This window comes from Schistocerca piceifrons, chromosome 3 (genome assembly GCF_021461385.2).
Source record: "Schistocerca piceifrons isolate TAMUIC-IGC-003096 chromosome 3, iqSchPice1.1, whole genome shotgun sequence".
Lineage (NCBI taxonomy): Eukaryota > Metazoa > Arthropoda > Insecta > Orthoptera > Acrididae > Schistocerca > Schistocerca piceifrons.
Window position 1 is genome coordinate 952,773,352 of NC_060140.1, and position 10,907 is coordinate 952,784,258.

At 37.4% G+C, this 10,907-nt stretch overlaps 1 protein-coding gene across 2 annotated transcripts in view; it reads right to left on the bottom strand.

The window, feature by feature from the left end:
• Positions 1-824: 824 nt before the first annotated feature.
• The window catches only part of LOC124787917 (regulation of nuclear pre-mRNA domain-containing protein 1B), a 77,484-nt gene continuing 67,401 nt past the window's right edge, over positions 825-10,907 (bottom strand). Inside the window, exons 5-7 of one of the 2 annotated variants that reach the window (XM_047254905.1) lie at positions 10,465-10,640; positions 3,189-3,324; positions 2,328-2,464 (exon numbers count right to left, since the gene is read on the bottom strand). In XM_047254905.1, coding sequence (XP_047110861.1) covers positions 3,232-3,324; positions 10,465-10,640 — 269 coding nt within the window. In that variant the 3' untranslated portion in view covers positions 2,328-2,464; positions 3,189-3,231. Of the gene's footprint in view, positions 2,465-3,188; positions 3,325-10,464; positions 10,641-10,907 lie in introns of both variants that reach the window. The other variant, XM_047254904.1, reaches the window with a different exon arrangement.

Below are 10,907 nucleotides of genomic sequence, written 5' to 3' on the forward strand. Positions count from 1 at the left end.
ACATGGGGCCCAATCAAGACATCACCAACAATGCCTGCCCAAACGTTCACAGAAAATCTGTGTTGATGACGTGATTGCACAATTGTGTGCGGATTCTCGTCAGCCCACACATGTTGATTGTGAAAATTTACAATCTTATCATCAGAATCGAGGAAGTACAGCAAATACTGACGAAACTAAAATGAGCTCTAACATGGAAATTTAAAGCATTTCCGGACACATGTCCAAATAACATCTTTTCTTTATTTGTGTGTGAGGAATGTTTCCTGAAAGTTTGACTGTACCTTTTTGTAACACCCTGTATATAATGATTATGAATACTCAATATAACTACAAGACTATGGAAAACAAGACCCTTAAAACTTTAAGACAGTTTACAGCTTTAAAAGTAAGCAAACTATGAAAGTTATGAGTGAGTGAAGCAGCAATCCTGTCCTTAATGTATCATGTAAAGACACTGTGTGTTTCTATACCTTCAAACAATATAATTATTTCTTCTTAACATCTTTGCATATAGATTAAGTTTTCAGTGTTAATCAGATAGCCCCACAGCTGTCCTCTTCCTTTCTAAGTAGCAGTGAAAGAAAATAAGTGCATACACAGTTTCTTGGCAAATTAAAAATGGCAGAAACTCAGTGAACTGACTGTTATATAGTGACACTTTTCTGGGAAAATGAATCATAGCAATTAAAAGTATGTGTACACTTTCATCACTGAATTAAGAACCATTAAATGACACAATCAGCCTCCTCTTAGCAACAGCCATCCGTTGTTACTGCATATATATATAATCATAAAAAATAAATAAAGTACAAAATTGAGGATACTGAGCCTAATATTTTATTGACAAAAGTTTATTCTGCAATATTTACAAACTGCACTTTCCAAATATTAAAACTATATCACTGAATACTGTATAATGCATTTCTTGAAAGCAAATTCATATCATCATTTATTATGAATAGCAAAATTCTGATTCTGCTTTGTCAGGCTGCAAGAATTCTGAATGTTACAGCACTCAAAGTTTAGCAAAAAGAATGCGTAACCCAGAAATTTTTTTATTTATTTACATGAACTAATACAGATTCCACAATAAATACAATTGTTCATCAGTGTAAACATTTGTGCATCTGAGAAGGACTCAGATTTAAAAATGGTGTTTGGTGTTATTGTCATGTTGCGAGCTAAATGTTACACACACTCACATATACACACAGCTTGTGTAATTTAGGAATTATTAAGATTTTGTTAAACAAGCAGTAAATTCAGCACTTGTCTATCAAAGAATAATAAACCATGAAGAAAGCAACAATTCTCTCTGTTAATCCCGAAATATTATAAATGACCAAATATGCAGAGAAAAGTATAGCTGTGAGTTTTAAATACCTAATAAAAGCATTTTAATGGAAGGATAGAAATTTTACTGCAGTTCTTTGCGGAAGTGTGTGCAGCATTAAAAGATAGATGAAAGGGTATAAATATAAAACCATGTTAAGAATAACTTGCCACAGTTATTGAAATGTGCTGTTGGAATAACACAGCAAACATCTGTCAAGCCATGCAATTTACTTCTTATAACAGGTTCAGTTCACAGAAATGAGCCTTTTTTTTTTGCATGGTCTCCTCAGAATGAGGGAGGTGAAGGGGAGAGAGAGAGAGAGAGAGAGAGAGAGAGAGAGAGAGAGAGAGAGAGAGAGAGAGAGAGAGATATTTGGGGATGGGGAGTTACTTTTCTATTTAATATCAGCTGTCATTACTAAGAATGTGACCTTTTGTTTTAGACATGTGAAAAGATAAATAAAAGAAAATTTGAACTTGAGTTAATTTTTAGGAATAACAGCAATAAATCAGATTGGTCAACAATAAATTTACTAACACATTTCAGTATACAACAACAATCATCGTGAGTAGGGAGGGTTACTGGCTTTTTATCTACATGATCGAAACATATTCATGCTACTTGCATGAACAAACAGGCAACTGGATTGCAAGCAAGGTGTTTTTCTTAACAAACAACAAAAATAAAATAAAAATTGGTGCTTCACAATCAAAGCTACTTTGTAATGTTCCAAAGTGCTCCACAAGAGACAGCTAACACATGAAACTGTGATAATTAAATGCTACATACTCTTGAAACAATATAGTTGACAAGGATTATGTTCTGTGTCTATTATATATATTTTTTTAAAAAACAAAAACAAAAGAAAAATGCAGCTTCAAGAGAACACATGTAAAAGCATATAACAATATTTGGTAATTTTCTATATACATGATCTATATACATAGCAGTCTTCTTGAAAGAAAAAAAAAGTAGTCAGTGCAAACTAAAAAGATCTCCTGCAGATGGTAGAGGGGCCAGCCCTCCTGTCACATCAGGCAGTTGAGTCAAGTCTGGGAGATTCTGAATGTGAGACTTTATCTCCTGACGTACAACATACACCTTCTGTAGTTTCTCTTTGTATTCCTGGAGAACACAAAGGAAAAATATATTGATTATTTTATTAACACATGTAAAATAATCAATGACACATCTTATTATTTCAAAAAAAATCCATAGTTTTATTATTAAGGTTCTCATACTCTACTTTATGAAGTGAGTGAAGGAAAAATATTTGATTTTGTTCCATAACTTTTATTAATTTTCTGCTAAATTAGTATTTTTACCAACAAAATTGTGTCTTGCAGATTGACAGTGATTCTTTATTTTCAAACTGGGTATACTCTTAAATATTTCTAGTGGTAGTTATCACCCCTTTTTTCTTCTTCACAGAAACAGCACTTGTGTCCCGCAGTGACACTGGAACCATTTAAAAATTTCCCACCAAAGGCATTGGACTTTTCTCAGTATACACAGATAAGAAAAGTTACCAGTTATCAACTCGAATATTAGTTTCAACACTTCAATGCTTTATTACGGATGGTCCTACTGGAGGTGGTACGGACTGTGAAGCAGCCACTGAAGTTACAGATACCGTTTGAACATCATGGTTGACAACTATCATCCAGCTGTCTCTTGGCCACTTTTGGCCGTGGTCATTCATGTGAGCAGCCAGCTGTTCAGTCTACTGTAGACTGCCATACAATGGTGACAGCTAAGTCAGTAGACTACATGGCTGCTTTCACAGGTGACCCTACTTCTGATGGTTAGGAAATGCCTGTGACTGGGCTGGAGTAGGTCATCTACTCACCTCACATTTGATCATGGTCTTCATGTTTTCTTGTTTCCTAGAATCAATGACATAACTGGCTTTGTGTAACTGCCACGAGCTTGCCTCGGTACATGTCTGCCAACCTCCATTTCATTATCACTACAGTGTGGTTCATCTGTAAAGGAGACCACATATAGAACACTAGTGCAACCCATTCTGGAATATTGCTCGAATGTTTGAGGATCCCACCAGTTTGATTTAAGAAAGACATTGAAGTGATTCAGATGTGGGCTGCCAGATTTGTTACCGGTAGGTATGATTAACAGGAGTGTTTACGGACATGCTTCGTGAACTACAGGGGGGATACCTGGAGGAGAGCCAGCATTCTTTTCATGGAAAACTATTAAGAAAATTTAGAGAACCAGCATTTGAAGTTGACTGCAGAATGACTCTACTGCCGCCAACATACATTTCGCATAAGGACCACAAAGATAAGGTAAGAGGAATTAGGGCCTAAGCAGAGACCTATAGACAATCATTTTTTCCTTGCTCTATTTGCATCACGTATCATGTGGTGGCTTGCGGAGTATGTGTAGGTGTACATGTAGTGGGAAGATGACTGCTTCAGAACCGTGCCACCTGGATTCTTCCCACCACAACTACAATCACAACAACCACCACCTTCAACTTTTGTGCACTGCAAAGGTGGGAACTCTGTTTGCAACATATCCTCTATTCTCACAATCCTCTTGTCTTCAACCTTCACTAGTCCCCATCTCAGACCTGCCTCTATCCTCTACGCCTCCTCTCCTGCTCCCACTCCTGCCTCACACATGCCTCTATGTGTCCCCCCCCCCCCCCCCCCCCCCCCCAACTTCCGTAGCCCTTCTCAGTCCTAAAGCACAGCTTTCCTGATTATCTAGCAGTTCACCATCCTGTCTCTACCATGCAACTGCACACTTCCACAGGCACCACTACATAATATTCCCCTACCCCCACCCAGCTACCCCTCACTCTCCCCATCACATGCTGCTTTCTGAGCCCCCACTATCCAGCCCAATCAAGATCACTGCTCTCCGCAATAAGACCTCAGCAGCTGGAAATAATAGTGGTAGTGAGTGAGTGAGTGAGTGTGTGTGTGTGTGTGTGTGTGTGTGTGTGTGAGAGAGAGAGAGAGAGAGAGAGAGAGAGAGAGAGAGAGAAAAGAATTACAAAGTCTGATGATCAATAGCTTTTCTATGTGAGGAGTAGCAATATATCTATTTTTCCATTAAAATGACAATGAATTCTTTTACACAGCATTTAATTTTCAAAAAGCCATTCCATTGAGTGTACATTATGAAAAAACCACACTCTTTGCAAGGTGGTTGTGACTAATTCTGAAGCTACCTGTTAGAAAATATGTGATAAAAATCTCATGAACTGTAGTTGCTAATAGCAGCTTCACCAAGGTTGAATAACCAACATCATTATAATCTATCTGAAAATGTCTGCTTTACCTTTCACAATCATTTTCACACCTAAAATAGATCCAATTCTGTGATAACACAGAATATCTGCTGCACTTTGGTACAAATTGTACCTCTTCTATTAATTGTGAACACTTTCACGTTTCTAGCACTTCGGTTTTATAACTTCTTGTTTCTTGATGTGCAATAGACCCCAAATTCCACTGATGCATCAAATTATTAGGTTGATGTTTATTTCTGCATGGCCAATTATTATTTTAAAGTCACTGCTGAGAGTTTTTGTATGGAATGTAGCATTATATGGAAGTGAAATGTGGACATAAATAGTGCACACAAGCAGAGAATAGAAGAGTTTTAAATTTGTGGTATAAAAAAATACTGATTAAATGGGTAGATCAAGTAACTAATGAAGAGCTGCAAAATTAAACTGAAGATGAAAGAGCTTATTGTATAATGTAGCTAAAAGAATAGATATGAGGCATCATCAAAGAATAGTCAACCTGCAATTGAGGGGAATGTTCAACATACAACTGCAGAGTGAGACCTAGGCTTCACTATAGTGAGCAGGTTTGAACCGATTTAGATTATAGGAGTTATGCTGCAGAGATGAATACATTTGAATTTGGACAGCGTGGTAAGCTGCATCAAACCAGTCCTAAGCTGCTGCTGCCACCTTCCCCCCCCCCCCCCCCCCCCCCACACACACACACACACACTCTATGGAGACTGCCAAGGTTGTGTGTGTGTATGTGTGTGTGTGTGTGTGTGTGTGTGTGTGTGTGTAGGGGGGAGGTTTGCACACATGGCAAAAAAGAAAAAAAAATTTTGCTGCTTGTCTGCATCCCATGAGTTTTATTATCAACAAATCACATTATGTAGGATACCAGTTTTCAGATCAAGCAAATAGCCAGAACACAAAACTGAAATCTTGCTGAGGGGATCACAAATTGTACTTGGTAGATCACAAATTGTACTTGGTAGGTCACAAATTGTACTTGGTAGAGCAGGAAAGGAGTGAATTAGGGTTGCAATTATTAGGACAAAAGATGTAAAGCAGAGGGAGAAATAATGTTTCGAAAGAAGTGACAGATAAGGGAAGGAGAGTATACTGTGAAGTCCACCAGCCGTGAAAGGCCAACAAACAGTATTCACATTCTCTTGCAACATGTAGAAAAATTAAGACTATCAGAAGGGAAAATTAAAGCAGATCACAAAAATTCAGACTTGCCAACTATCACCCAGCTACTATCATGCAAGTAGTAACCACTCTGACTGCAAAAGACTTGAAAGCTGTCTAAGAAAGCACTGCACCAGAAGCCAACAGTTAAGGCACTAATTTTCCCCAAAAGGGGCAAGAGCTGATGAAACAGGGCTCAAACTGCTTAAAATGTTCAACCTGTAAGGGCAGAAGCATTCAGTTCCCATCAAGCTCAAGTTGGGTCTAGGAGTGCCACTGAATGTCACTAAGAAGTAGTTGAAATGACAGCACCACAGAGAAAACTTTGTTTAATACAGGAAGACCACAATATGAAGTTGCTGCATTGGTGAACAGTGCCAACATAACCAGAGATGCAACATAGGCTGTTACTTATAAACTGCCATGCGTTGTCTTTCAATTATCAATCCCCCCCCTTGTTCCATCCCTTGACACATTTTGTGTACTTCTGAAGTTTTCATACTTTTTTTCCTTTCAATGACTCAAATACTCTGTGAGTTGTTACCTTTACTTCTAAATTATGTAAGTGTTGTACCATATTCACTCAATTGTAAGAGAACTTGCGGTTTTCAAAACCTGCACGGTCACCTTACTCAACCACTGTACTAAGGTCAATGTTTTTTATGTTGTGTAATAGGTTAATATAGGGGTTGCCTTAGATTTATAGATCACGCTCTATCAATTGAAACCATGTGTAGACTTATTTTGATGATTTCATGATTGGAGGGAGGACAGTGAGAGCTAGGGGAGGGAAGTGGTCAGTGGGCAGCAAACTTCAAATTGTACCGACTTTAAAATTCGACAAATAATCAACAATAGCATACATTTCCGCAGGAGATGGGAAAAGTCTTGATAGGCGCCAGTGGTGCAACAGGGTTGACTGCATTCACATTGAGGTATGATGGGAAGAAAATGGAGCATCAGCTGCTGATTCTATGCTGCCAATGAGACAACAGCAAGCAGATGAAGTGTGGAAGCAAGACATGAAGGAATATTGACACATTCTCACATCTGTATAAAAGAGAGAGAGAGAGAAACCTGCTGGCATTCAAAACAGCTTCCAGTCATCTCAGAATGGAAGAATACAGGTTCTGTGGGTTTAAGAGGGAATCTCATTCCATTCTTCCTGCAAAATAGTTACAGATCAGGTATCGATGATGGAGGTGGATAGCAATCGTGCACCCTTGTCTCCAAATCAGACCAGAAATGCTCAACAATAGGTGCTAGGGTGGTCAAGGAAAATGCAATCATTCAACCCTGTGCTCACAAAACCAGTCCCAGATGATGTGAGCTGCATTAACAGAGGCCCTGTCATCTTCAAACACTGCATCAATACTGAGGAAAAAACATTGTATACCATGAGATGTATCTGGTAAGTAGAAATAGTCACATAATCTTTGGCAGTAATGAGACCTTGCAGAGTGACCATGGGCCCATGGAATACCACAAAATGGCAGCCCAAATCATCATTGAACCCCCACCATGTTTCACTCTTAGGACATAAACTCAGCCAGAAGTTATAAACTCTGTGAAACGAGACTCGGTCAACCAAATGATTTTTCTTCCATTGTTCTAGTCCAGGTGTTATGGCTTCAGCACCATGTTTTCCTGTTACAAGCATTTGCATCACTGATGAGTGGTTTTGGAATTGCAGCTTGCCCTACAATTCCCTACTTAAGGAGCTCCCTTTGTGTTTTTTTAGTGCCAACAGGGCTTGCGAGTACAACATTCAGTTCTGTAGTGACTTTTGCAGCTGTTGTCCTCTTATTTATCATAACAATCGTCTTCAATGGTCATCTATCACGATAACTCAAACACACACTGTCATACTTGTTGTGATTTAACGAGTGATATTTTACCACATCCCCTATCAGCGGTATAAATCTTCAATACTGTGCCTCTTGAAACATCAAACACCTCAACTCCCTTGATTACAGAAGCACCCAACATGTGAGCAGCAACAATTTGCTCACATTCTAATTCACTTAGCTTCGACATAATGAAATCACAACTACACTGAAGACTGTTCTGACCAAGACTGCCACCTGCAATGTATGACACAATATTGGAGCTGTTCACGTTCAAACACATCAGTGCTGACTACAGGCTTGGCTAGAATCTGCATTTATGTTCAAGCATCCTCAGATCCCATCATACCCACAACTTTGGAAATTCCAACATATTCAGAAGAAACAGCCCAAATATTTGTGAAAATCAAGATTAAAGTTTCATTGCTGAAACTGTCATCCCGGATAATGATACCAACATTATTATTATTACTTCTTTCCTTTCTCAGACGTTATGTCTGGTTAAAAATGGAAAGTGACACAGACCTTGATCAAGCGTGACTTCCTTTTAACTATACGATATATGTTACATTACATTTAGGAAACTTTCAGGTAATTGAACATGTATCAATAATTACAGATTTCTGTAGTTGTATATATACATTTGGATGTAGCTGTATTGCGTTGATGTACTGGTGGATATTGTGTGGTATGACTCCTGTAGTTGATAGTACAATTGGTATAATGTCAACTTTATCCTGATGCCACATGTCCTTGACTTCCTAAGCCAGTTGGATGTATTTTTCAATTTTTTCTCCTGTTTTCTTCTGTATATTTGTTGTATTGGGTATGGATATTTCAATTAGTTGTGTTAATTTCTTCTTTTTATTGGTGAGTATGATGTCAGGTTTGTTATGTGGTGTTGTTTTATCTGTTATAATGGGTTCGGTTCCAGTATAATTTGTATTCATCATTCTCCAGTACATTTTGTGGTGCACACTTGTATGTGGGAACGTGTTGTTTTATTAGTTTATGTTGTATGGCAAGTTGTTGATGTATTATTTTTGCTACATTGTCATGTCTTCTGGGGTAGTCTGTATTTGCTAGTATTGTACATCCGCTTGTGATGTGATCAACTGTTTCTATTTGTTGTTTGCAAAGTCTGCATTTATCTGTTGTGGTATTGGGATCTTTAATAATATGCTTGCTGTAATATCTGGTGTTTATTGTTTGATCCTGTATTGCAATCATGAATTCTTCCGTCTCACTGTATATATTGCCTTTTCTTAGTCATGTGTTGGATGAGTCTTGATCAATGTGTGGCTGTGTTAGATGACACGGGTGCTTGCCATGTAGTGTTTTCTTTTTCCAATTTACTTTCTTCATATCTGTTGATGTTATGTGATCTAAAGGGTTGTAGAAGTGGTTATGAAATTGCAATGGCGTAGCCGATGTATTTATATGAGTGACTGCTTTGTGTATTTTGCTAGTTTCTGCTCGTTCTATAAAGAATTTTCTTAAATTGTCTACCTGTCCATAATTTTTATGTCGATAAATCCCCTTCCTCCTTTCCTTTCTGCTTAATGTGAATCTTTCTGTTGCTGAATGTATGTGATGTATTCTATATTTGTGGCATTGTGATCGTGTAAACTGTACTGAGTGCTTCTAGGTCTGTGTTACTCCAATTCACTATTCCAAATGAGTAGGTCAATATTGGTATAGCATAAGTATTTATAGCTTTTTTCTTGTTTCTTGCTGTCAATTCTGTTTTCAGTATTTTTGTTAGTCTTTGTCTATATTTTTCTTTTAATTTTTCTTTATATTGGTATTATCTATTACTATTTTTTGTCTGTATCCTAGATATTTATAGACATCTCTTTTTTCCATCACTTTTATGCAGTCGCTGTGGTTATCCAATATGTAATCTTCTTGTTTAGTGTGTTTTCCCTTGACTATGCTATTCTTCTTACATTTGTCTGTTCCAAAAGCCGTATTTATATCATTGCTGAACACTTCTGTTATCTTTAGTAATTGGTTGAGTTTTTGATTTGTTGCTGCCAGTAGTTTTAGACCATCCATGTATAGCAAATGTGTGATTTTGTGTTGGTATGTTCCAGTAATATTATATCCATAATTTGTATTATTTAGCATGTTGGATAGTGGGTTCAGAGCAAGGCAGAACCCGAAAGGACTTAATGAGTCTCCTTGGTATATTCCACGCTTAATCTGTATTGGCTGTGATGTGATATTATTTAAATTTGTTTGGATATTAAGTGAGGTTTTCCAATTTTTCATTACTATTATTTCATTACTATTATTATATTATTATTATAAAAAACAGTTGCCATAGGCGACTGGCTTACATAGTAAACGGAAAAGGAAGTAAAGTTAAAAGTTTATGTAAGTAATTTCATTTTGTTTATTTTATATTTTCCATGTATTATCAAAATTTAGGCTATCAATACATGACATGTAAGTGTTAAATACATATAATATTTAGGTAGATATTTTATATCAATAAAACAGTTTATAGCTTCGATTGGTCACAATATGTTAAAAACATAATTTTCACAAGGTGCCTTTCCTGAAGCCACCACTAATGCAGTACACATTTAACTGCTACAATCTGCATATCAGATTCACATAGCCTGTCCAGCCATAATACAACACTCAGTAGGGGGGGGGGGGGGGGGGGGATATGGCAAAAGAGGACAGAAGAGAGAAGGAATGAAATAGGGTTGTGCTTTTAGAGGAAAAGGCCATGTGAGGGTTACAAAGAAAAGGAGTGGGAGGTACAGGAGATCTGTGAGAAGAAGAGGGTTATTTATTACACTGTTCCTTACCTCTAACCTCTGTTCAGCTTGTGCATAGAGTTCTCTCTGAGCCTGAATAAAATCTCTCATCATTGAGGAAACTTTCTTCCGGTCTTCCATTTCAGCTGCAAGGCGACTGTTATATTCTAGTAGTAACTGTACAGCTTCATTGACTTGTACTGCTAGTTTCTCCGCTGTTGCTTTATCTGTTGAAAAAAAAAGGGAAAAAACTATTACAAAATCAATAACATTATGTTAAAAGCACATCATAGTGAACCAGCTATCAATCACTGAACAGAAATCAGCAGTTGTAGCACTTTGTCCATACGCATTTGTGTATTTTATGAGTGTTACTTCTGTGGGATAGATTTTAGTACTGCATAGCAGAATCTGTCCAACTTATAAAGGAACTGCTCAGCACACCACTTTTTTTGTGGAGTATGGTACAACAAAATAAAACAAATACTGAAGTA